General features: G+C 45.8%; 1 protein-coding gene across 1 annotated transcript; it reads left to right on the forward strand.

The window, feature by feature from the left end:
- Nucleotides 1-3,050: 3,050 nt before the first annotated feature.
- On the forward strand, nt 3,051-25,889 carry LOC309403175 (uncharacterized protein; the record flags this gene model as incomplete). The annotated part of the gene is made up of 18 exons (XM_081997215.1): nt 3,051-3,144; nt 3,670-3,784; nt 5,069-5,243; nt 5,849-5,960; nt 6,952-7,058; nt 7,895-8,021; nt 8,571-8,691; nt 8,975-9,060; nt 10,137-10,261; nt 11,523-11,582; nt 15,822-15,888; nt 17,051-17,145; nt 18,746-18,874; nt 20,350-20,464; nt 21,279-21,416; nt 22,092-22,258; nt 22,692-22,780; nt 25,694-25,889. The coding sequence occupies 18 exons, from the start codon at nt 3,051-3,053 to the stop codon at nt 25,887-25,889; spliced, it is 2,118 nt and encodes a 705-aa protein (XP_081853341.1).
- Nucleotides 25,890-26,831: the final 942 nt, after the last annotated feature.

Consider the following 26,831-nt stretch of genomic DNA (forward strand, 5'->3'; position numbering starts at 1 on the left):
TTTTCAAAAAATGTAATTTTACCTACACATTTTCTTTTCGATGCATCTGGTTACCCGTCTCCTAGGATGAAGATACCATTCACAATATCTTCAGCATCCATTTATCGTTTCTGAGGATGCAATCTATCATTCCTGCAATTAAATTCCCTGCAGACCACATAGCAGAAGTCCGAGGTGGATTGTCTTTGTAACTTGGCAAGCTTTGAAGTTTCCTTCAATGTGTTTAGTTGAAAAGATCGGAAGGATGTAGAAAATAAGACGACATTCATGATTGCTGAGTTAAACAAAAGTTGCAGGAAACTTCTTTCGAAAGGGACAAGTGTAAAGTGCAAATACTGCTTTAACAACCTATGTTTTACAATTTCCTGATTAATGGACTGCGGTGAAATCAGTTCCCTGACATTGATTACTTCAACAATACACTAGCAATTACTTTAGCTAGGTTTATGTTATGCATGGAAGTTGCATAGGATCATGTCTTGTTTTTTATCCCGTAAATCAGTTCTTTCATGGGTAGCCATTTAACTCTGAACTCTGATATTTTCTGTAGACCACTAAATCAAAAATGCGTAATGTCTGTGCAATTAGATCTCAAGGTATCCTGGCTTTTTTATGAAGGGACAAAGATTTATTCATTTCAAAGTCCTCGTGGCTTTGAAAGGTGCTAAAGCTGTTAGTTCTTTTTTTTTCTCCTGTCTTTACAGTAGGAGACTACGATAGCTTTTCTCTGTGAACCCAGCTTGTGTTCTCAGTGTAGCCAGGCATCTGCGTTGTACGGACTATCACCACAACTGGCTCCAGACCTACAGCTTTCCTTGCTGGGGAGGCCGAGAGCTGGGTAGAGCTCTTACCCTGTGAAAAAGGAGCTCAACAGCTGCATTTGGCGAAGTTGTGGGGGAGGCATGAATGCAATTCCACTGCTTTTTAGGAATAAGTACAAAGGGGCTCAGCCTGCAGAGGCATTGTTTTAGCGAGCAATGAATTACTGATTTTTTAAAAAATCTAACAGACAAGGAATCGGAAAAAATGAGAAAAGGCTTTAAAAGAGAGGAAAATCTGTCACTGTGTGAAAAAAAATAATCACAGAAGCTTTCCTCGCCCCGTCGCGGAATGGCCCCCCGCACCCCAGGCAGCGAGCAGTTGCAGAGCTCAGCCGCGCCTGTGGTTAATAATAAACGGGCTCGCTCGGGCAGGAGCGCCGGCCTGCACACCCCCATGCTGCTGCCAGCCCCGCTCCCGCCTCCTCCCCGGGCGGACCAGGCACCGCTCCAGTACCCACCCGGCCTCCCTACGTGAGACGGGCGCCCAGAGGTAAGCCAGACGCCAGGCCATCGCCTCATGAGGTCGGACGCGCCGGATCGATCACGAAGGGGAGGCGTGCAGGGACGGTTTGGAGGAGGGAGGAAAGCTGGTCTGTGCTAGAGCTGCCTGAAAATTGCACGAGGCATCAGCAACGTTTTGTTACGAGGCAAAAGGTCGGACGGGTCTCGCTCCAAAACTTGCCCAAGCTTCAAAAATCTTTCCTGGCTGAGTTTCCAGTGAACATCAGCTAATTGGGTTTCAGGTGGTGACCAGCTGGTTTTTAGCCACTGGCCAGCACAGCTTGGACACTCCTGGCTGTTGTGCTTCAGAGCTTGGGGGGGTTGTTAAAATTCAGAGCACAACCCGAGCAGCTCAGCCGACCCTTGGCGTAACCTTGTTGGCTTAATGGATTTTTTCCCAGAGCTGACTTTGCCCCCGAGAGCAAGGGATGTATACACACACAGAGCGATACCGGGACATTTGCGTGAACCGCTCAGGCTGCTGAGCTTAGCGCTGCACAGGCAGAGGTTGTAAGCATGAAGTAAGAGCTTTTGCCACTTCTGTGACATGACATGATTCCATAAACTTGATTAAGATTTTTTGTCCTTAAAAAGGATTTGGAAATTACAGTTTCAATCAGGTGTGTATTGTGTCTAGCTGAACCAGTCCCTCTTTTCTTGGGTTACACAGCCCAAGCTGTCCTGTACGGCTGAAGTCTTCAGATTTGGGCAAAAGATACTCTTCCTGGGTATAAGATGTTTCTGTATAGCTGTAGTGTCACACACTGTACTGAGATCAGAGCTACATTCTGCTAAGTGTGACATGAACACAGTAGTGTATTTCAATGAATTTGCCATCTAAATTAACAGCAGATACAAAGAACTGAAGAAAAGAATCCTTTCCTCCTGGTGAAGGGGTGAGGGATAGAAAGGCTGAAGGGATAGAGCCAAACGTCCAGGGAAAATATGTGAAGCAGCCAGGCATTGAGTGAAACTGCCCCAAGACCAGTTCCTTTACCCTTTACAACTCTCTTCCCTCTCTTTCTCTGTTTGGAAATGCATTTAATTAAAGTGAATAGGAGTTGCTAAGAGACCAGAGGAATTCTGGAGTTTGTTGCTGGGGCTGAATTGCCACTGCTTCCAAGGCTTTGCACTAAGAAGGATGATGTAACACAAGCCTACAAAAAGCTCTCTTCCCAGCTCTAGGGAAAGCGGCTCTTTCCTCCTGGTAGTTACAGTCCAGTTTACTAGTTCTCAGCTCTTGTCTTTATTTTACTGAACTGCTTGTTTCCTCCTAAACCCCGTCAAAATGCAGGTTCATCTCTTTATAGCATTCCTCTGCCTGCATCCGCCTTGTAGATTTTTCTTGTGATCTTTCAGGTTGGAGGTAGCAGTGGCTGAGCCTGGAAGTTGTCATGAGCAAGTAGCTTTGGAAATCAAAAGGTTGTCTACTTCTAAACTCTTTCTAGTTCATTAGTCTTCATCCTTTCTTCTGCTACACCACAATTTCAGCCTCACATTGACAGTGGGCCAGGTGAACTCTTCCAACTCCATTTCTGCAGCTAACATTTTGCTTTGATAGCCTGCCTCATGCTTGAAACACCAGGAGTCTCCAGGCAATCTCCTCGGCAAGGGTTGTATACCTACCAAGATCAAGGCAAGAGATGATATGTTTAGCTTCGCACTCGCATCATTGCTAAATTACTTCTTTCATTTTTACCTGACCTTTGTTAACTCAGGACCATCCGTATGCGCAAGATGATTAGGAAGATAACCTATAGCCTGGGAAGACATGTGTCTGCTGTGAAATGTGGGACCACCCAGGTGATAAGATTTCTGCATGGTGAGTAGTGTATTCTGAAACAGCTCCTGGGTGGAAAACATTTTCCTCATCTGAATGCAGCAAGGACCTTGCTGGCAGTGTTCTGGGAACAAAGCAAAGAGCAACGATAGCCTTGATTCACGGTAGTCCTATAATATACTGAGTTACTATGGCATCCTTGGTGTTTCCACTCTTTTAAAGCATATTCTTTGGGCATGGTTGCAGGGCTTCGTTCGTTCACAGTAATGTTAATTTAAAGTAGTGTTACTGGAACCAGTGACAACACAGATGCAAAAATGGTGGCAGAGGAACACTGAGTGATGATGATGAAGATTATTACTCATATTAACAGTAGAGATATTTTGCAAATTTTTCACTTACATAAAACACAGCTTTAGTCTTCGTGAAGTTGTGAATTCACCCCAAAGAACAGCTGAAGAGGGGGATAAATTTATTGTGATGATGACAATTTGCCTTTTATGAAACAGCTCAGTAGTTACTGCAAATACCCAAGGAAATAATTAACTTTTCTGTGTTTATCCCCAGGTGCTTATGTCAGGATTCAGCCTTCCGTACAGGAAGCCCTGATGGAGGGGAGACCAGTCGTAGCCTTGGAAAGCACCATCATTACACATGGCATGGCCTATCCTCAGAATCTTAGGTGGTGGCTTTTGATGTTCCTCATGCAACAAAATTGTAAGAACGATTCATGTAACTGGTGGATTGGTATCAGTATTCTTGGTCAAGCCAAAACCCTTGTAAGAGCAAATGGAAATGTGAGGCTGCTAGGTATGCAGAATATGAGCTCTGATGTAAAATGATTGTATTTGGACTTTTAAGGATGTATCCGGGGTACCTATTTATCTCTTTAACCAACACCTTAAGTTTGAGGCTTCCTTTGAAATGTGGCAGCAGATGATGTCATTACTTGCTCTAAGAGAGAGCTGCCATTCTTTTTAGCTGCGTAAAACACTCTGCAGTTTCTTTTGGTATATCTTTTGTAATGCAAGAAGGATCGGAACACAATAGTGAAATCTGTTCCTCAGTGCCATTCAGACCAGCTACTGGTGCTGGTCCCCTCGATGCCTTCTGTACCCTGCCTAGAACCCCCTCACCTCTACCCTTTATTTATTGATGTCAGTAGACTTGTGTTTCATTGAGTTACAGTGCCAGAAATCACTGCACTCTCCCCTCCATCCTTGCTTCCAGAAAGCACAGAAAGGTTTCAGTATTGATTTTCTATCGTACTTTTTAACTGGCCATTATTCTGCCTGACATTCTGTCTTAGAATGAAGCTCAAAAGACGTGTGTTTGGGGAGGAGGTTAGGTTCAGTAGTTAAAGATTGCCTAGCGTATGTATGGATAGCTCAGAAAGGGAGAAGAAGCTGATCTTAAAAAGGATAGTGTATGAATGATCAAGTATAAAACCTGCAAAGATTAGAAATATCTAGTCTGCAGCCCTAGAGCATCCTCAGGCTGCAGCTTTTTGGCACTGTTGTTACTCTATACCTAACTGCCTGTATTGTGAAAAGTGTATCCCAGTCATTTGAGCAGGGCTTGAATTACCTGGAGTTTCTGTGAAGGTATGTGATCTCAGAGAAATAACAGGTAATAGATACAGAAAGGTCCTATTTTGAGAAGCTCCCTATTTTCAGTAGTCTATTGTACTGCCAGATTGGCCTGTAAACCAAGTGATTTTTCTCAAAAAATGAAGCACAGAGCTTGGACATGCTGTCCTGAAAATGTGAGCTCTGCACTTCTTCAAATTCAAGTGCAAAGACTTCTGCCATTAGGAAGATACAGAAGAGGAACTGGACTTAGCTGAAATCACAAGAACTGTATAAAACTGGAAACGGAGAATGGTGGTCATCAAACATGGCAGTTTTCTTCTCTGATTGTTTGCCTCACTAATTTTGTGATTGCTGTCTCATTTATCTTATCCTAGCATGGCCAGAGAGGTGGAAGGTATTGTAACAACAAATGGAGCAGTGCCAGCCACTGTAGGGATTTTAAGGGGTCGGATCCATGTGGGACTCACAGATGAGGAACTTGAGTTCTTGGCAAGCAGTAAAAATGTAGTTAAAGCATCTCGGAGAGATCTTCCTTTCGTCCTCAGCCAGGTATGGTTTGCAGACTTTCTATTCTGGTGGTTTTTGTACAGCAATAGTATAGTGCTTTCCAACTTCAAGACAGGTGGCTTTTAAACCTCTTGAAAATACTGTGTAAAGTGATATCTGATTGGTAAGCTCGAGTGTGGTCCTATGTAGAGTCAAAATACAACAGAGCAAGGGAATAGCAGCCATGAAATAGGGCTCCTGAAATGTCATTCTGGGTTGGCTGGCAAGCCATGGGCACTTGGCTAAGAATATTCTTATTGGCATGATAAGGCATCATCACGTTACATGTAAACTATGAGACACGCAGGCCATCCGGAGCTTAAGGCGACAGTTTAAGGTGACACTAGTTGTCCATGAAGCTTTCTGGTTGGAAAGCCCTGGAGAACAAAGGCCTTTGCTGTCATCAGAGCAAGAATGGCTTATGTAGCAGGGACGATGATTCCTCTGCGTTTTTGCCTGATAGAATATTTGTATCAGAATTTCACTTGTCTGCTGGTGACAGAAGGCTGTTGTGACATTGCTGGTGTCAGACCACAACCATAGCTGCCCACATGCCGTATTCTCCATGTCACCCTGGGTGCTGACTGTGACTGGTTGTCCCCTGACAGGGCTTATCTGGTGGCACTACCGTGTCCGGAACAATGATTGCCGCACACAAAGCGGGGATCCCTGTGTTTGTGACAGGTGGCATAGGAGGCGTCCATCGGGGAGGAGAGAACAGTAAGAAAATCAATACATTCTACTTTTCTCTTTGTTGCTACTGTTTTATTTAATTCCATCTTTTTCCTTTTCCCCAGTCTGTCCTGCAGTAACTGTTCAGAAGAGTAAAGTTATCATTCTTCTTGACCACACTATGGTTGTTTTCTCCCCGGTGTCTCCTTTCCAGAAGCTTCAAAACACTCCTTTTGAGCACTGGCCAGTTGTTAAGAGGGTGGGAGTTTCTCTTTATCGTTTGCTTACACGGGGTTATATGGATATTGTTTCCTGGTGCAACAGGAGCTGGCTGTACTTCTCCCACTTTGTAATGGCTGATAACTGATACTGGCTACCAAGCAGTGTTGTTACCGACTCTCTCTCAGCTGGGGAGAAGGAGAGTCTCACCGCAAAAGAGAGTTAGGCCTTGGTCCGTGTTAGAGGTGCATGCTCCTCTCTGGAAAACGGCCCAGCCTTGGCAGTGTAGTTTGTGACCTTTAAGTACATTCTCTCTTCTTAGCCATATATATTCCTAGCATAGCCTAAGTGCACTGCCCTGCTGGATGCCATCCCTTTTCAGATGTGATGTAAATTCCAGACCAAGGAGTTTTCTGAGGTCATCAAGTTCCTGTAGCTCTTTCTTTTTGGCCAGTGTTGTCAATACCAAAATGAAAATCTACTTCAATTATGTTCCATCTCCTTGAACTTTGTCCTTGCTATATCTTCTTTCTTTTCTACCAAATTTTTGCATGCTGTTCATTGATGTGATCAAAGAGCCGAGAGATACAGTGCAAGGCTGCACCTCTGCTCTAAGCCATGTGACTTCTTTTTGTCATTAGCTCTTTCAATCGCAACACCTAAAGGCATGATCTAAACCTGTAATATTTGTCTGTGGATCTAAGTGGTTACAAAAGCAGGCAGTGGCATCCCAAGCAGATACGGCTTTTTAAGAGGGCAGATCCCATCAACTTGGAGTATAGCACAGTCACCGACACAATGGCTGCTTGTCCCTTGACAGCTCTGGATGTGAGTGCTGACTTGACAGAGCTAGGACGAACTCCGGTTGCTGTTGTATCTGCAGGAGTCAAGTCGATCCTTGATATTGGCAGGACACTGGAATATCTGGTAGGTAGCATGGACTGCTGAGCCTGAAAGCAGATAATGTTGTACCTTGTATACAGAATGCCCAGTGGTGTTGGGGTAGGTATTAAGCCCAAGATTTTTAGAAATTACTATTGAGAGGACATGAAGGTGTATTTACAGTTGGGGCTAGACAAGCACTGGGCTGCTCTCTAACACAAATGTATCAATCAGTGCCCAAGGGGCTGTTCCAGCAGCTGTTCCAACTGAGGCCAAAAGCAGCGCCAGCTGTGCCCTCTTTCTCGGGCCTTAGACTTGCTTTTCTGGGACAATGCTCCAGAATTGATGGATCAGACAAGCTAGATCCATCAAACACTAAAATAAAATCAGAATTAAAATGGGAATCAAGATGATGTTCGGTAGAGTCACTTTTTAAGGTTTTGTGTGTTGGAAACTACCAGGGCCAGCACTTCAGGTGACAGCCAACACCAATACTTCTCAATCACAAACAGAACTTGTTTATATTCGTCGTTTATATTATATTCAGCTCATGACTTATTGTCAGATCACAGGTTGTTACCTTAGACTCAGTACTGCACTAATGACAACTGCCTGGCTTTTGATCAGCTCTGAGCACAAGCAACCATGCATGTTTCCTGTGTCTCAGTAAGCCAGATTCTGTCTAGCCAGTTACCATATCTGGCTCTTTGTTTTGAAAAGTGTGGGTGATAGAATGGAATAGAATGGGATGTATAAAAATAACCAAACCCTGTGCTAAAGAAAGGCAGTTTCGATCTGGGTAGAAGGAAAAAGTCCCATTCTTTTGGGGGGTCCCTTTTCCCTCCACTGATTACCTGCTTGTCTCACCTCCATTGCCACAGGAAACACAGGGAGTCTGTGTGGCTGCCTTTGGAGAGTCAAGGGAGTTCCCAGCCTTCTTCTCACGCCAGAGTGGCTTCCAGGCACCATATCATGTCCGGGACGAAGAGGAGGCAGCTGAACTCATTGGTGTGTTTCAGAAGGGAAAAGCCCATGTAGGGCCCCGGAAAAGAGGGACACAAAAATCACCTTGGATGAAGCACTTTCTTTTTTAACTTTGGAGAAGAGTTTGTCCAAAAAAACAAGCCATCCCACCTCCCCCATTCCTGCTTCAGTGCTCTGAAAAGAAAGTAACAGGGAAGTTCAGTCTCTGCAGCAAGTTTTTTAGCTAGCTGCAGCCACCTTGGCATGCTCGTACACTTTTTGTTCACACGGGTGAAGTGGAGGGAACATGTATGTTAATGTGTTTACAAAAACAGCTTCTGGGCCTTCAGAAGCGGAATGAATTTTCTTTAAAAAAAAAAATAATTCCCTACCCCTTTTTTTGTACAGACAGACTCGAAATAGGCAGATGTAAATTGATTGGTAACTGGAAAAGACCCTGTCCTTGGGTCAACTAAGAACAGGAGCTCTGGCTCTGTGTGTTCCTTCACCCCGTGCCCACTCTGCTCTGTCCTTTTCCTTCGGCATTTGATTTATCCATGGAGAACCACTAACGATCTGCCTGTCTTCTCCCAGCCAGTGCTCTGGGGCTAGGCCTGAGCAGCGGGGTGCTGATAGCAGTGCCTTGTCCGCAGGAGAGAGCTGCCTCAGGCCAGGTCATCGAAGAGGCCATCCAGCAAGCTCTCAGCGAAGCCAGGTGAGAAGCAACCTAAGCCCTATCCTTTGCTCACCCGGTGGTCTTGGGGAAGTAAACAACTTCAGGGACACTGCTGCAGGGGCTGTAGCACAGCTTAACCTTGGGCACGGGTGAGCCAACAACATGCTTTTAACCATAGTTTTATCTAACCTGAAGCTTGTTTACAGGACTTTTTATGGTATGTGGTTATGGAGATAAATTATCTGCTAACACCAGTGCTTCTCCTCTGATGCTGTTTCAGCTCAGTCCTTCTCATCTGCGGGCATTTTCTTTACATTTGCAGGTCCAAAGGGATCACAGGCAAAGAATTGACCCCTTTTATGTTACAGAAGCTCAATGAATTAACTGATGGGAAGTCGCTGGACTCCAGTATCCTTTTACTGAATGTGGGCGGGGGAAAGTACTCCAGTGTACTTCATACCTCTTCTGATAGTGCTTGGTGGAAAATGCCATCAGCTTATTGACAGTCTAGCAAGGGGCAAGCACTTCAGTATCTGCAAACAGATGAGAGCTTAGCGACTGCATCCTGCTTTTTCAGAAGCGCTCTTACTGTCCTCATCCACTTTTGCATGAAAAATTGAAGGCCAGCACAGACAGCAGGTGGTCCAGAGCCCAAAGAGATCCCTCGCATCTGCTCCTCGAGCTTGCCTGCTCCATGATGGAGTCTCAGGGCACTGTTGTCCGTGGTGGGGTTGCACACTGGAAGGTACCTGAGCTTCCCAGAGCGCTGCGCTGTACATCACACTGCCTTATCCAACTCTTCATGCAGGTGCAGAGTAAGAGAAACTTGGAAGGAAAACACCCCTGGGTGAGTAGGAATCCTCTTGCACAGGCAAGAAAAAAGCAGATCACCTGGCTGGGATGCCAGTGTAGGATCTGGGAGAACCAGGTTCACATCCAGGCTCTGCCGCCAGTCCTCTGGGAGACCTGGTCAGTCAGGGCAGATTGGTAAAGGCATTTTTGGATATTGGAGCTGTACGCAGCCAGAAAGCGGGGCTTTCTAAGCCTCGTATACTCTGCTCCCACTGAAATTGCTAAAAACGTTGCTTATAGAGGCTTGGCAAAAATCTCAGTAGGCATCTCTTCCTGGAAAAGCTGGCCAAGATCCTCTGACATTTTTAGACTCTTGGCTCTAGTTTAAGAACTTCACCTTCTCTTTTTTCTGTGAAGCCTTTGCTTCTGTTCCCCAGCTGTCAAGTAGAGATGACAGGTTTCCTCTCTGTGGACATAGCGGGAGGAAGGTGGAAAAAAAAAAAATCAGGGTGTTCATGCAGTACTGTAACGCAGTATATGTGCCCCCAAAGGATTACGGTATAGAGGGCTCAAATCTCTCGAGTCTCACAGCATGTATTTTCTGCTTTCTCCCTCTAGGCAGTTCCTACATAGGCTTCTGACAGGTCAATCTTGCTGGTACTTTTTCTTTTCCTTAAAGAAATGCCAAACAGACCTTGCTCTGATCCAGAACAATGCCAGAGTGGGCAGTTGCATTGCAGTGGCCCTGAGCAAACTACAAAAACCCAGAAGGAAGGCAAACCTGCCTGGGCGAGAGGACACAACCACACCTCAGCCAGTGAGTCCCCTGCTGCCCTCCATATAGTGCCTCTCTGCTGACAGCCCAGGATAAATTTATATCTGTTCCCAAAAGTAAAAGGTGACTCAGCCAGAGACCAGTCTTTCTGCTTCACGCTGGCAGACATTCTCTCTTTAGTATTTTTTATTCTTCTCGGATATTCTGTCCTCCTCCCCCTATCCACATTTACAGGGAATAAACACTGACAGTGGCCTAATCCCATTAAGCCTTAGACCATCAAATCCATTAAAACTTTAATCACCTTTTCACCTTTTACTGTGCCCTTATGTACAACTTCAACTGTTATGCTCTCAGTGCCAGAGAACTTGTGACTACAGGAGTAGACCTGGAAAAGGGTGGAGAGAGATATTTTGAGCTGCTGAGCGATACACGTTTTATAAATATCTCTTTTTGTTGGCCTCCTGGTCATGATTGCCAAATTTACAAGAGGTGCAGCATATCCCAAACAATATCCATTGTAACCCTAACACTCTATTCACTATCTTGGATTTTGTGTGTGCCACATAATTTACAGGAAATCTATTTTAGGTCATCTTTAGAGAGCTGAAAAAAATTCTTAAACACATTTGCAATAGGATTTGTCAACATAAAAGAGGGCAGTGACACCAGAGGCAATAACCCAGCATTTGATGGATTGAGAAAAAACAGCTGTATGTCCCCAAAGAATCCGGAAACTTCCTGTTTGTGGAGCTGTACTGCTTTTTCTGGCTTTGCAGGACAATAAGACAGTGATCTGTAAAGTGTCACTGGGTATGGCAATTTCTCATGGGAACTTGCAAGAAAGGACGGGATTTTTCTGCCCACTTGTTCCCATTTTATTTGCTTTTTTACACAGCAGCGCTTGAATGTTTCTGAGGTTTGGTATGTTGGAAATTGTCCCAAGAGATATGGCTTCAAGGGCACTGACATGACCAGACCCATGCAACTTACATTATTCTATCACCACAGAGAGAAACCACCAGCACCCATATGCATATACAATAACATCCCACCTGCCATGCTGGGGCTGGCTATGAGCAGGCATAATTTAGAAAGCAACATATAGAAGAGACTTCGATTCTTTCTAATCAGGATTGTACAGACCTGTGTCCAGCCATCCAAAATAAGCACAGGCCTTCACACTGTAAATTAGATAGCTTTCAAGAGGGTGGGAAAAGTGACTATGAAAAGCAAAGGAGACTTGGAAACTTTTTCCTCAAGTCCTTCCAACAAGTTTTTATCTCTTTTTTCCCTCTTCAAGGTCGTGATTGGAGGTATCAATGTTGACTTTATAGCCAAGGCGCAGAACCCTCTCATCGTGGTACTGTATCTATAGCAGTTTTCTTAGCACCCCTGCCATTTCCAGCTACTTTTACAGAAGTGTCAAGCCAAAGCGGGGTGGGAGGGAAGGTGGTATCTGGGCACAATATCCACATGTCTGTATGCACACACATGCACAAACTGGGGAGGTGTAGTGTGTTGGTGTGTTGTCTAGGTGTGCTGGTGTGTTATCTAGGTGAGCAATGGAGTGATACATACTGACCCACTCTGTTCCCATGCTGAAAGTCACTATCCCTACCCCTCAAGACAGAGACAGAGCAATGTATGGTCCTTACAATCTCCACATACGACTCTGGCCTTTACAGTCTATGTCAAGGTGCCTTGGGGCTATTCTCTGATGCCCTAAGCCCAAGGAGATCTTTTAGCAGAAATGCTGCCCAGGGGATTCTCAAAGTACTTATGCAAAGAGCTAGAAGCAATGGGTGAAGGCAGTCACCGTACTATGGCAACCTCTACTTCAAGGACAGACCCTATAGGGAGGAAATCCCCAGGTAAGAGACAGCTTTGGCTGCCTGGGACTGTCTTAGCTATGGAAAGCAGCATGAATAGGAGCAAGAGTCTCCATGCAGAGTACCCACAGTGTTAAGAGACCTTAGACAAAAGTAGTACTCGCACAGTTACAGCTAGACAAGAGTGCCAACTTCCTCAGTCATAAAGGATTTGAGTCACACAAAAACAAGCAAACAAAAAAGATTCCTTTAAAAAAATAGAACATTTTAAGTGTTACCAGATCCTCTCAATTTGGTTTGACCAAGAAACAACCAAGAAGCTAACGTGGAACAGACCTGGGACTTCCCCAGGCAAATGACGGCCATTTACATGGCCTATACAATTTTTCTTGAGCTATATGAAGTACTACAGATTGAGGTGGTGAAGCTTGCTCCAAAGTTGTTTCATGTCTCAAATTACTGTATGCTGATTGCCAAAGCAGGAAGCTCCTGCCGTCAGATGGGGCAGTCTGTGAAGAGCTCTCAGTCAGACAAGGAAAGGCGTGCTGAGGAAGCTGTCCCTAAGGAAGTTGATTGTTCGATGATACAGAGGCAGAGGCCAAACACTATTATAATGGTCAAAGGTGACACATGCTGTGGCATCAGCTATGAAGACTTGAAAAAACAAAAGTGCAACTGCTTCAGCTGTGTTCTAACTGATAACATACATACCCCACACTCAGCTATCAGGACAAGGAGCTAAACTTGGTGGGTAGCCACCCCTTGGTGTGTCAGATGTGAGTGCAGATCCCTGGACCACCCATGGCATGGTGAGGGGCCAAGGACAGCTATAGACCCTGCTGGGAACAGCTGATGGGGGGAAGGAAAAAGGAGATTTTAATGTTGCATGGAAAAGGGAGGCTTTAGCTGCCCTTCTGTATAGCAGCAAGCTCTAGAGCTGGTGGTACATCATGGCAGCTACCCAAATGCCAAGCTGCAGTAAGATTTGGGAACTGACAGCTGAAATGTTCCTGCTGACAGCTGCTGTGGTTTGGCACACAGGAAAAAGCATTCTCAGCAGCATTGCTTTGTTTTGGCTTTTAAAGACAGATTTTTCCAAAGGGCTCAGCACCCAGCAGGTCCCATTCTTATGCACGCTGGATTTGTTGCAGAGTACTGGGGTACCACTCACACCTCATGCTGTCTCAGCAAGAAAACAGCTGTATTCTGTCCTGGTTGTAATTCCCATGTGGCTTTCAAGGCTATCCAGAAGCAAAGTGCTTTATAAGTAACTATCTATCTGACCTGCAGAGAAGGATGCATGGTCTTGCTCAAAGATGCTGGAAGAAGCATTATGGTTACAACTCTCTCAGGATACCCAGAAGTTGAGCGGAGTCCCATTTTTACATTAGGAATTCGAACTTCTTAGGACATGGAAGAAAGTCCCAGAGACTCTCTCAATTCTCTGAAACATAGCCAGAAAACATCAGCGCAGTCTTATTTTGAATCACCTCAGCAAGCCCGTTTTCATCTAAGTTCTTTCATCTCAGCCAGCCCCACCTGAACACAACATAGAAGAGATACCCAAGTACCACTCAGACTTGGAGTTACCGGCTGAGCTGGCAAGGTGTGATAAGAACCAGTCATTTCTTTCTCTTCAAAAGCAGGCTGCTAGTTTCCTCTCACTGCACCCACTTGCTACTTTAAAGAGAGATTTAGCATCTTCATTTCTTTTAGGCCCTGTGGGGTTGTACAACAGCAGAGGTTACCCACAGCTGGATCCCTGAGTGGGAGGCTGGTACGTCTGCTGTTAGGACAAGGCTTGGCCTAAAAAACCTGAAACTCTGCCTTTGGGATGTGTGGGGGACTAAAAGAGAAGGTCAGCCTACCAGGCAACGAAAGGAGCTCATGAGTATTTTCAACATTCCTACAGGCATTACTTTTGAAAAACAGATAGTGGAACTGCATAAAATAGAGTTTGTGCTCATTGCTGATGGTAGTTAGTACCCTCTTTTAATATTGAAATAGGGGCCACTGTTCAAAGCCACGTTGTCTGATTTTCCTAAACAAGCATCCTTGCTTTTTACTTTGCAGTAGGATTTTTTTTCTTCCCCTTGGCTGCCTCTATTCTGGATAGTGATCTTCAGAGTTAAAATGGCCAAGCTCAATGCTTTCGAAATCTGCAACACTCAACAGGATACAATTGCAGATGGAAATATCCTCATTCCTGGCAGTACCAGTAGCAATTCCCAGGGAGCATGAGCAAATGTAACGGAGAAGCATTTGGGCCAATGAGGAGTGACAAGTAGTGGAAAGATGGACAGAGGCCATAGGTTTCTTATATACAGGCAGTTCTGCTCAGGTGGTCTGCGCCGTTCAGGACTTGGAGAACCACCAGACAGAAAAGCAAAGGCATCAAGAATTAGCACCAAGTCTTACAGACTATAGAACTGGGGAGAGTCAGGGCAAACAAAAACCAGCTTGGAGGTCAGAAGAGAGTAACAAAAGAGCATATTTAGATGGGAGAGCAGTCTCTTACAGTCAGAGGGCTGGATGCAGAGGAAGGCATTGTGTGCAAAGGACAGATGTACAGCTTTGCACGGAGGAAGAAGGGTCCTTGGGGAGCTTCAGTAGGAGTTTTGAGAATGTCCAAGAACAGTGACAGGTTGGAGGCAGAATATGTCTTACTGTGAGACGGCAATACATTTACTTGTATTGATAGTGGATAGATAGTGGTGTTTACAAGCAAGAAAAATGTGTATGTGCAGGTGTATTCTGGTGCACCTGGGCTAACATGGGGCAGAGAGAGTCTGGGCCAGGAGCTGCTGTATACGGGCATGCACACACTTCAGTGCTTGCCACCCAAATGCTCAACATACTCTTGAAAGCTCTGAATTCTCCAGAACTGTGAAGATTATGACCACCATTGGCAAGCTGTCTTCAGAAAGGGAAAGTATGTTTCAGGATTTTATGCAACAAGAGCTTTAAAACCATTTAATAGTCAGCTAAAGCCCAAATTGATCTGAGCACTTACTGATGTAATTCTTCCGGCAGAAGAATTAGGAGATGAGTGAGAGATTGCCTGTGTTCTGACAATTTGGCTGTTTGTGGCAGACTGACAGATGGACAGAGGAGTGGAAGGCAGAGACAAGAGAAAAGAGAAGTTGATAACCACACAGATGGAGAAGAAGGGTATTTTTGATGAGGGAGATGTTTGGGAAGAAGAAGGTGAGTGAAAAAGTATTCAGACACTGAAACAGATTCTTCCATGAGTAAAGTACAGAGGCAGTACAGGCAAAGGTAACAAATCTCATTTTATCTCCAAAGAGGGAAATAAATACATTAAAAAAAACCCAAACCCCAAACTGCTTAAGGGGGGAACTAAGTGGCCTGGAAGGCAGCTGCAGAGCCCAGCCATCAGGTCTGGGTTAGCAGCTCTAGAGTCCCAGCACTGTTGTGAGCAGGTAAATTCAGAGGGATGCTCATATCAGCTGAAACACTCGTTAGTGTTGTTCTAAGAGGTCTTAGCAAATAAGACCACAATGGCAATGCATGGGGAGATCAAGTGGATCTCCCCTCCTAGGAAGCGGGCGTTTGTTATCAAGGTTGAAATCTGTAGATGGTTGTAGAAGTTTGTATTGCCCTTGGTTTGGTAGCTAGATGCCTTCTGCTCCCTCTAATTACTGACCTATGTTTCAGCAACATCATTTGCACTTCACATGTTAGTGAAGACGTAGCATCAATGCCAAGCAGCCCTCCCAGTTCTGCCAATTAACAATTTATTCTTCCAGGGTGGTGGGCAAACAAATGCTGGAAGAGTGAGACGAACCTTTGGCGGCGTTGGAAGAAACTTGGCAGGTGCCTAGCTCTTGGGTTTGCCCGTGGGTGTGATTTGCCAGCTGTGATTTGTCCTTCAGTATTCCTTCAACAGCAGGAGCTCTTGAATGCTGTTAAGATCTGGGACACGTTAGGCAATATACCAGTGGGCAGACTGCCTGGAAAAGGCAGGGGCTGTTCCAAGAAATAAGAGGGGAAGGAATGGGGGTCAGGAAAAGAAGGGTCCACAAATATGAAGTTAACTAGTATTATATAGCACAGTGACCCCAAATCAAAGTTAAATAAGCATCAGTGGTCTCCAATGATTGCTGAACAGCATGGCCTTCAGTCCTGAATTAATGCTAGGTTATAGTAACAACAGAAGTATGTCTTGAGCAAGAATTTGAAAGGAATAGGCTTATTCAAAGATGATCATCCATGCACCACAGATAAGAGGAACTGAGGTGCAGGAATTACTGTAGAAAAGAAAGGGCTACAGTTGTTGGTGAAAAGAGGGGATCATGCTGTACCTGGTGCTCCACCTCAAGCAGCAGTGGACCAGTGTTTGGGTATTGAAATTAGCAGGGGCAGATTACAAAAAGATTTTAGGGTTATTCCAGCTTTTTGACCTTTCCCAAATCTTCCTAAAACAAATCTACTACCATTTCAGGTCACAAGTGGGGAAGCTTGAGGGGGAAAAAAAAAAAAAGCCACCTATGCAACCCACGGAGGTATAATTTGTGGTAACTTAAAGGGAGAGGAAGAAGGGTTTCTCGTGAATCCATTCAGATTCAGTGGTTCTAGTAAGCTGGCATGGTGGGAACAGCAGTGTGGGAAGACCAGCAGCAGGAAAGGCCATGCATAGAAGCAATGTGGGAAAGCCCATGTGCCTATGATGTAAAGGAGATGATGACAGGGAAGTACAGAAGTTTCTTCCCTTTTCTCTTTTCCTCCACTCCCAGATACTCAAAAAAATCCAGAGAATTCAGAGTGCCGGTGCAGCAGGCAGACGTAGACTGCCCCACTCAACCCCAGCCAGCTGTGTGCTGTGTTTCATCTTGAACGTCATTCTAGATAAAGATTGATGGGCATTAAGTTTTCCAGGAGAGGGCCTTCCTACAGACACTCACCCTGCACAGGCTGTCACTGTGTTCACAGTACTCTGATGGATTTATTAACATCCTTTGTTTCCATTTGCTTTTAGACTGCTTAAGCCGTCTTGGACAGACTCCTCTCTTTTTATCAGCCGTGGGGAAGGATGAACATTCAGAGTCCATCCTGCACTATTGTCACCACATGGTATGTTGCACAGTAATGGCATGGAAGTGATGACATTATATAGAAGGAAAAGTCTTCTCAACCCTGGTAGACATAAGAGCCACCTTCCATCAAGCTGAGTCCGAATAATTCAGTGCTCCTTTAGTTACAATTAGAGGGCAAGGAGCCACCCCTTAAAACACAGACTAGATGTATGTACAGTTTGGAGTCTGAACCATGGGGTCTGAATTCAGCTCCAGGGAGTGGTGCTTGAAGGAGAAAGAGGTAAATCAGGAGTAACCATGAAAAATGGTAGGAAGGCCTAAGCACAGCCAGAAATATGCAAAGCCTGACCCTGAGGATAGACAAAGCAATGCCAAAATCATCCTGGTTTGGGTAAAGCATAAGACAGAGAAAACCTGGAACTGGAAGTGCAGGCGGGATACCTCCCAGCTTCAGATGAGTAGGGTCCTCCACATAGCTGCATACAGCCCTCCCTAACTGTGCACCAGAGGAATACCTGACTTCAGCAGCAGTTTGTCCCCCAAGGCCAGGGAGCCAGGAGCAGCAGGAGCTGACCCGGGACAGCAGGGCAGAGCCTCGCCTCCCCCAGTCAGGGAGCAGAGCAGGCCAAGCAAGCAACCCTAACCCAAGATGTTGGGCACCTCCATGGGGAAGAGGCAGGATGGAGGGCAAGCCAGGAGTATGAGTGGAGACCCCAAGTGAGGCTGGTCAGGGCTGTTAAGGCCTATTAGTGCCCTCAGGGCTCTGGTATCCAAATAGAGCACATGGGGCTACCCAAGCAATTCGGTAAATGAAGCAATAAGAACAAGAACTCTATTTTGGTTTATAAAGGCTTTGTAGCAGCAGGTCTCCTCTACCCAGCAGAGCACAGTTTGTGCCACCAAAGTGAGCAGTCTCCCAAGGGGAAGATGGACTAGCTGGCCAGCTGCCAAGCAATCCTTGCCTGTAACAAAACACCTTACCACCAGCGTTGGAGGGGACCCTTTCCTTAAAACCTCCAACTTCCCTGTGAACTACTGGGCGGGGATGTGTTGCTCCATCCACATGTATATTCCAAGAAATGCCCTGAATTCTCTAAGCTGATCATTCACAAGACCCACAGAGGAAGGACACCTCATAGCTATGTCTGTGACACTGCTGTAAAAATGGCTCCAAGGCTACCCTCAAAATCAGGCTCTGTGGTCAGCGAGGCGGCTAATGTAACTGCTAGCTGGAGCATGCCACCAAGACATGCCCAACATGTTGGCAGGCCATCGAAATGTCACACAAGCTATGGGAATGGATGGCTGGAGCAAGCAGTGCTGTGGCCACTCTGCAGATGACTCTTCCATTATAACAGAGACACAACCTATGGAACTGCATGGCACTCTCATTTACTAAATGATTTCTTTAACCTGTGGCATCTGTTTTGTTGCAAATATTAAAAACTAGCCATCTACCAGGACTGTCTAGAACAAGATACCTCTGAAATGTTGCTTATCTCAAGGTGGGAGGGAGGTTGAAGGGAAAACAGCAAGCTGGGCTACTGCTACCGATCAGGTGGGCGTAGAGAAAGAATGAGCCAGGTGTGGCAGGGAAGGAAAACATGCTCCATTTATAACTGTCCTCTCTGTTTTAGGACATGAGCGCCATCCTTCAGCTGGAGGGGAAGAGCACAGCGACTTACTGTGCTGTGGTCACTAGCACTGGGGAGCTCAGCGTTGGCTTGGGAGATATGGACATCCACAACCAGATAACAGAGCAATACGTATGCACGCCATCTGATTTGTAACCTGTTTGTGCAGAGTGAGGATGTGCGACAGAAGGCAACTGTTGAAGCTGTACCAGGAGAGAGGGGGTGTGCAGAGGGAACATGGGAAATCCTAAAGTTATCCCCAGACATCGGCCACTGCGATAGCAGCATGGGAAGCTACCAGAGCCATCTGTTGCTGCTGACCCAGATGGGGCTTCTATCTGTTTCTGCTCCATACAGTGTCACCACCACTATCATCCCATGGCATGTAGGCCAGAATCCTCTTCATTAACTAGTCGCAGCTAACCTCTCATTTTTGGCACCTTAAAGCCAGCAATAAATCCAGTCCACCTGCAGAAATGGTATTTCTCCCTTTAGGGAAAAACAAAAAAAAAAGTGGACAGAACACTGGTTAAAGCAAGTTTTCCTGTTCCATCCCCTCCCCACCATTCCTGTTATTTCTACATGCTGAGTTGTATCAACAGGCAGTGCTGCTCAGCACATCCAAACCTTTAAAACATCAGGGCTAATGGAAGCAGTGATTAAGGACTGAATCAGTGAAAGCCCCATCACTTCACCCTTCTTCCCTACTCGTTCTTTTGTCAACAGAACAAAAGCCTGTGCTTCATGACTGACAGCGACATGGAAGTTAAGTGCAATTTACTTAACAGTGGCATCCCCATGAGGTGAACAGTTCCTAGGGAAAAATACGGTCATTGCTCCCACTTCCATCCCCACCCTGCCTCTCCCAAGCCTTGGCACAGAAAACCATTACATGACAGATTAATTCTCCTGAGCTTTAACAAACAGCTGTGGCCAGTGGAAACTCTGAACCAATTTTCTGCTGCAAAGTGCATTCTGGCAGCCCTTCTTTCCGCCAGGATTAGCAGAGACGTGGGAGGGATGCTGCACAAGTGCCTATAGCACTGGCCTGGCATTCAGGCGGTGGAGCAGCCTCAGAGAGCCAAAAGAGGGAACGGCAGCTCCCCACTCTACTGCTCCACTGTCCCCCATCCCTACGCGATTCAGTAGGAACCAGGAGTAAAACACTGTTGATGAACAACCTGTCTCGGGAGGCGTTGTGCAGAGAGGACATCTAAATGACATGTGCAGTGAAATAAGCCAGGCACAGCACAGGGCATCCTACAGTGGCATTAAATAGCAGCATTCCCTTTCCCTGTAGGTCTCTGACTGACCCACGGGTACCAAAGTAGTTTAGTGAGGTCCAGCAACTACCTTTCTCTGCTGGAAGGGCCCTGCCAGTTGAGATCAACTCTTGATGGCAGGGAGCAGGGGAAGGAGAAGAAGGGAAGGAGATGAGACAAATGGAAAAATCCATTTTCCTTAGGGAATCACTCTTTTAGGTTCATGCCTGCAGCTAAGGGCTGCAATACGAGTGAAAATCCTACATCCCAAGTCTGACTAGCAATCATTTTGTCCCTCTGCAATGACTCAAATTGTCTCTACTCTGTGTCTTGGATTTTCACTAGGTGTCCCAGTTCAAGGAGAACCTGTGCCAGGCCCCGCTAGTTTGCATTGATGGAAATGTGCCTCTTTCCACTATTCAGTATGTCTGCCAACTAGCTAGAGAGCATCAGCTAGCAGGTAAGGAGAACTCACCCAGCCCTGTCCCTGTAGCTCCTAGCAGGGTGTGTGCCAAGACACTCCGCACGCCCTGAGCGCTTTCCACTGCTGCTTGCTGGAGATATACCATTATCGTTTGACACGCTGTGTTATTCAGTGCTCCTTTCTATACATTACTACTCTATTTCAAATGGATGAAACATTTCTACTTTCTCTGAATTTTTCTCATTCTGCAGGTAAATCATATTTCCCGTAGTGTAGGTGCTATAGCCCTTGGGCACTGCCAGAAAACCAGGGAAAGCTGCTCTCTTTCCCTTTAATCTCAAGGCAAGCACAAATGTGTGTGCATCTGACAGTTTGAGCAGCAATATAGTTTGCTTCTCAGAATAATTGCTAAAACATCGTTTGAGAGGATTTCTCTCCCACTTCCCATAAAATATGTATCCCTCTCCCTGGGTATGCTGGGGACCCTTCAAAAGGCTTCCTAAACCTTTGGAGTTATGCCTTCATTTTTAAAAGCAAATACTGAAGAAAGAGGCAATGTTCTTAAAACCTGGCAGAGGCTCCAAAACCACTTAAGAGGAGTAACGAACCGGAAGTCTGATTATATCACTCCAGAGCCAGAAGCAACAGCGTCATTGCTGAGCACTGGAAAGGAAACCTTGGGAGACCTTGTCCTCAGCATGGGGGAAATAGTATTTCAGTATCTAATGGATTACACGTATAACCACCGTTGTGCAGATCCCGCTAAGCCTTCTACACTGCATCCTGCTGTGATGTAGAGATGAAGCACTAATTAATTAATTAACTAACCAATTGCAATGTTGTTTTGAAGTGTGCTATGAGCCAACAGATGAGAACAAGGCCTCTAAGCCATTCCTCTCAGACAGCTGGAAAGCGCTGACATACATTTCCCCCAACCTGCAAGAGCTAAGAGCAATAAATCAGACCCTCGGGAACCCTCTGCCAGCAGGTACTGAATACTCAGAAGGGTCAGTCACACTTTTAGATAACCTAGCTCCTGGAGAAGAACATTTTTCACTCCAGCCCCCATTTCAAGCAAATTGAGCTATAACACAGTGGGAATTCATAAGCACTCTTGGTGTCTTCCACCTTACAGCCATCTCTGCGTGGGTTGTACGGCCCAGGCTGGACAGATTATCTATCGAAGAGCACAGTAGGCCTGGGATGGCTCCTTGTCCAAAACCAGAGATCCCGTTTGCCTCACTTCATCAGCTAAATGGGAACAATCTCTGGTTTGTAAGCATGTCTCTGAAGCATGATGCTCTGAAGGGCACCTGTCCCAACAGTATCATCCTTTGCAGAAATGAAATACCCCACCACATGCAGGTGGAAATCCAAGAGCATTAAGACAAGGAAGTCATGCTTCAGGACAGTTTTTTGATCTCTGCAGTTTAGTCCCATGAGGAGTGGTTTCCTCAGCATAGGATAGAGGTACGGTATGGAAGCCTAATGTTGGAGAATTCCATGTTTCCCATGATTTAAAGAAAAACATTTATATGAACCACATTTCAGAATTACTCATAAATAGTAGTAGTGGTGCTCATAAATAGGATGCCAGCCCATAAAAAGGCCAATCGAGGACCTTTACAGTTATACCACAGTTTTTCCTTCCTGCTCTCTGAAGAGCTGCCATCCAGCTTGGAGGATGTTGTCCAGACTGCAGTGGCCTTGGCCCACCCTCTGCTGGCCCACCTGCACTGTGTGGTGGTGACCCTCGGCGCTCATGGCATCCTCCTGTGTGGCAAGAGCCTGGGAGGGAGCATCTCGCTTTGTCCAGGAGCTCATGAACGGGTAAGGGCATGGAAAACTAACTCTGTGCTCTCAGTTGCTTCTTTCTTAGACTGTATAGCACCGTTGCTATTTCTGGTGTCATCCCAGCAGTCTGGGAAATATGGCATCGCTGCTGGCAAATGCATGGTTTGAGGGGTGAAATACACAACTCTCAAAGAAAATCAAGTTGTCTGTCCATATACTGCTGGCTTCTAGCAGCAGTGTTTGTAGTTAGCTAGTTTTAAATGTGCTTGCCGTGAATTTTCATGAGTGCAAGCTTCATTTTCAGGAAGCTTCATTTAAATCAATGATCTCTTTCAAAATGTGAAAAAAGATTATTCCTTCCCCCCCTCCCCTCTTTTTTTAGCATCTGTGCGGGTCTGGATGGCATCAGTCACATCAGGCCTTGTCAGCTTGGGCAATTCCCACTAACTTCCCTCCTCTCCCCCTCCAGACTGCTGCTGCCAGCCTCTGTGCCACCCACTACCCCGCCATCCACAGCAGCAGGGAGGAGATAGTCAACGTCTCAGGAGCCGGAGACAGGTATGTTGCTCACTGCTTTGTCTTCTCCAGCTAAATGTGGAAGGGCCATAATCGGATTTCTTTGAAATTCTACTGCAAAGGCAAACAACATATGGCTGCTTGAGGAACAGACACTAATGGGCACAAGAACAGGACTGGTTACTGTGATTCCTTGCAAAGCTTGCTAAAAATGTCCCCCTAAGCATCTTGGAAGCCAGTCTTGCCATTATTAGTTTTGCTTTTCTTTAAGATCCAAGCCTTTTATGGCAATCTAGTAGTTCTGAATTAGTCTGGGTTGAGCTGCTAAAAGCAAAGTAAACCAACTTACATCAAAGCTGTCCTACTACTTCACTTCCACGCTTCTCCAATGGCGGTGGGACTGCCACTCAGTAGCTAAAATCACCCTATAAAAGCATTTCATTGGGTTCTGCATTTGCCTCTGGCAGTAACTCATGCTTCTACCAGTAACTCATGCTTCTAAAGAGTCTGCTGTATGATTCACCTAGCTGTTCACACAGCGCTGTACATAGGAGTAGGAAATGATGTGTACTATTCCTAGCCCCACTGCTCAATTCTCAGTCTGTCAGAGTAATATTTTATTATGCTCCTTGTTAACTTGTCAAACTATATGTAGTAGTCGGGTTTTTTTCCTTCTTGCTTTGTACACTGCAATAATTGATTCTATCCTTCTATTGCTTTGGGCTAGACCAAAAGGCTGTATGTATGTGACACAGTTCCTTTTATTTTTCTGCTCTTACCTACCAATAACCCAACATAGCAACACTTCTTTTTTCTTTTATGAGTGGGTAGAATGGAAAGTAATTTTTTTTTTTTGAAACTTACAGTGTCCTCAATATTTGAGTTAGGATCAATCAATAACTTCGTGCCAAGCTAGTTAACCCACTTCACACCAGGACATGCTCCATGTCCAAAATCACCTCTAAGATGAGCTGATTGCAACTGCAAGCTGGTCTTCTCCAAAGAAGACCAAAGTGTGGTTTGGAGCAGTAAGTGTAATGGCAGAGGAATGGGGGCTGGGAGGAACCTCGTGGGGTCAGCCTGTCCTAAGGAAAGCTCAGCTTTGCTCACTGCTTCTAGCAGATGTGCCCAATTTCTGCCAGCCCCTCCAGAGACACAGCCTCCGGTCTGCACCATCGGCTCAGTACACAACTACCCCTCACGACAGGACATTTTTTTCTAGAGGCTAATGTAAACTAAACATTTTCTTCAGGGTTTCCTTTCCCTTTTTAAAAGCTTGATTAAAGGGAAGACCAAAGGTGAGATAAAGTGTGCCACTGCCAAACACCTCCACTGAGTTACACAGGAGTCCTGGAAGTTTGTTTTTCTTTCCAAAGCTATCTGAAAGCTAGGGACCCATTACTGCTCCCATTCCTGAAGTAATATTGTTCTGGAAATCTCATTCCCTGGAGTCCACAGGTCCATGTGGGAATTTTCATAGACCTCTTGTTCATCCAGGGCTTTCCTTCCTGGTAACCCCAGCTGCTCCACCGAGCTGCAGAAATCCCTGTTCTACAGAGTAAGAGTGCCAAAACACTACATTGACGAAGGTGCCATCTCCACAGCTTATAAACTGGTAACGGTGCCCAAGCCCAGCCTGTAGGCACTTTCAGGGGACTACGCAGCAGGGTACAACCCAGAGCTACAACACAGTCACGGCTCCCTCGCACTTTTGAAGTGCAGGTCAGGGGACACTGCGCCCCCAGAAACAGCAATCCAGGGCACCTCACGCCTCGCTTCAGTCCTGCGGCTCTCCTACAACCCCAGAGATGCTGCCCAGGGAGCCCTGTGTGCGTGCAAGGAGCAGCGGCCGTTTGCTCCCTGCTCCTGGCTGCCGTGACAGCATAGCGCCGCGTGCCTGCACACGGCATTGCTAGGGGATGCTCCCCCAAATATTTACTCTGAACTTCTGGAGCTGTTGAGAGATTGACTGGTTTATGGAAATCATAATCTTCTGTGCCTTTGTTACGGATAAAAAGATGTTGAGGTAATTAGAACGCAAAAAAAGAAGTGATCTTTTTTCCGTCCCCAAAGATTTGCTCATTAATCCTCTCTGCCGTCATATTTTCCTGTCCTTGCTTCTTCCTCTCAGATATCATTATCTTCATCCTTCTCTTTCACTTCTCCTTTATCCTTTCCTAGCTTCCGAGCATCATTACTGCATTTAGCTATGAATAACCAGTAGTTGTTCCCAGTCCATTGCAAATACCACCCTGCATGTATCAATGCCTCAACAGAGCCTTCCCCTGCAAGCCAGGCAGATGGCAAAGTCATCTCCTTCTCCTGATGGCCTCCTTGGTGCCTTGTGAGGACCTGTGGGTGACCACTGGTGTTCCAAGCACTCGCATCATTTTTACTGGGAAATCTCAAATGGAAGACCACCGCAAAAGTTTACAAAAATCTGAATCTACACTCTCATTTCAGCTTTGGATTTCTTTTTCCAGCTGTGCCTGTTGCCTCTCTAACATATATGTGGAAACTTTTCCTCTCTACCCACCCACCTTTGGGGACGGAAGGGAATGCAATGAGGCACCAACAAGGAGCAGAGAAGTGACAAAATAATTAGAGAGCAAGGGAAAAATAGATTCTTCCCTTCTTAGACTAATTTCTTTTCTCCTGCCTCTCCTGGAAAACAGCAGAGAATAGAAAATGTGGTGGAATGGGAAAGTACCTCAACCTCTCGGATGAGAAGCAAATAAAATGTGAATAAATAGAACTATTTGTTACATCAAATTTTAAAAAAAATATAAAAAAGCAAAAACTTTTCATTATAACCTCACCCCTCCTGTGTGACATATTCTGCTTCTGTAAGTGTTGGTTTGGGTCCAAGTGAGTGCACGTACAAATTAACAGCCATGTTCCTGAGATTAGAACTGTTCCCCCAGTGTCCAAAACCCACTTTCTTTCTCTCCACAGCTTGATGGCAGGAATCCTTGCAGGGATTCTTGCTAAACATGATACAGATACCTGTGTCCGGATGGGTCTGCTTGCTGCAAGTTTGTCTCTCCGTTCCTATGAGCCCATTTCCCCAGAAATCAGCACTTCCAGTGTCAGCCAGGAGCAAGTCAAGAGCAGGAGCTGGCCAGAAGTGAAGGTATGGAAGATGGGCTAGAGCGCCATGGCTTTCTCATCCATCACCTCCTTGCACTCCCAGCATTGCTATTTCCAGGAACTGGGCTGTGTTTTGAGCTTTGAGCTCCAAAGCTGGCTGCTGACAAGAGGACTTAGACTTTCAGTGCATGCTGGCTTTCGGGAGGGGAAGTGTCAGTGGAGCGCATTTAGTGACAACTTGGATTGCACTGTTCAGAATTATGTTTGTCTGCTGTTGTTTCCTCTCCTTTTTTTTTTATTTGGTGGGTTGCAGCAACCACAGCTTGGTTCTTCAGTCTACTGCCTGTTGATAGTGTATCTCACCCCGCCGTCTAGTGGGAACACTCATCTGTGTTGGTCTTGAGTAAATCTTCAGGGAAGGAGATTCCAGCCCAGGGAACTACTTCTTTGTAAAAAAAAAAAAAAAAGCTGGTTTCTGGTCTTTCAGACCTCCTGCTTCCCTGAGCCTCCAGACTTACCCCAGCTGCAGTGTCCAAGTTCATCATCACAACAGCCATGCATGGGTTTTACTAGTACACCTTTGCTGTCTATACAGAAAATGATAGCAGTAGATGTGTAAAAAGCAGCTCTCTGGTCTCCTGCATGGTCTCCTGCCTCCCTTTTCCTCACACCCAGGGGGGTGGGCTGGCAACTCACTTCACTCTCTAGAGTCCTGCTTCCCACCAGGAGGATGCAGGGCAGCAGGCAGGACCACGGGCGCTTTTCACCCTGGAAATCTGGCCTCAGAGCAGGTGGAGGTGGTGGAGGCTGCGGTGGTGAGACTGCTGCCTGTCCCACCCAGCGCTTTAACTCAGAGCTATTCACTGGCTGTAAACCGTAACTGCATCCTACCCAAATGCTGTGTCTAAAGGCAGCATTGTCAGCCCTTCCTCAGCAGGCACAGGGAACAATTCTGAATGAAAAGCATCTCTCCCTGAGCCCTGTGCACGTGCAAACGCTGCCC

The sequence above is a fragment of the Phaethon aethereus genome, assembly GCF_964289735.1.
Source record: "Phaethon aethereus genome assembly, chromosome: 1".
Lineage (NCBI taxonomy): Eukaryota > Metazoa > Chordata > Aves > Phaethontiformes > Phaethontidae > Phaethon > Phaethon aethereus.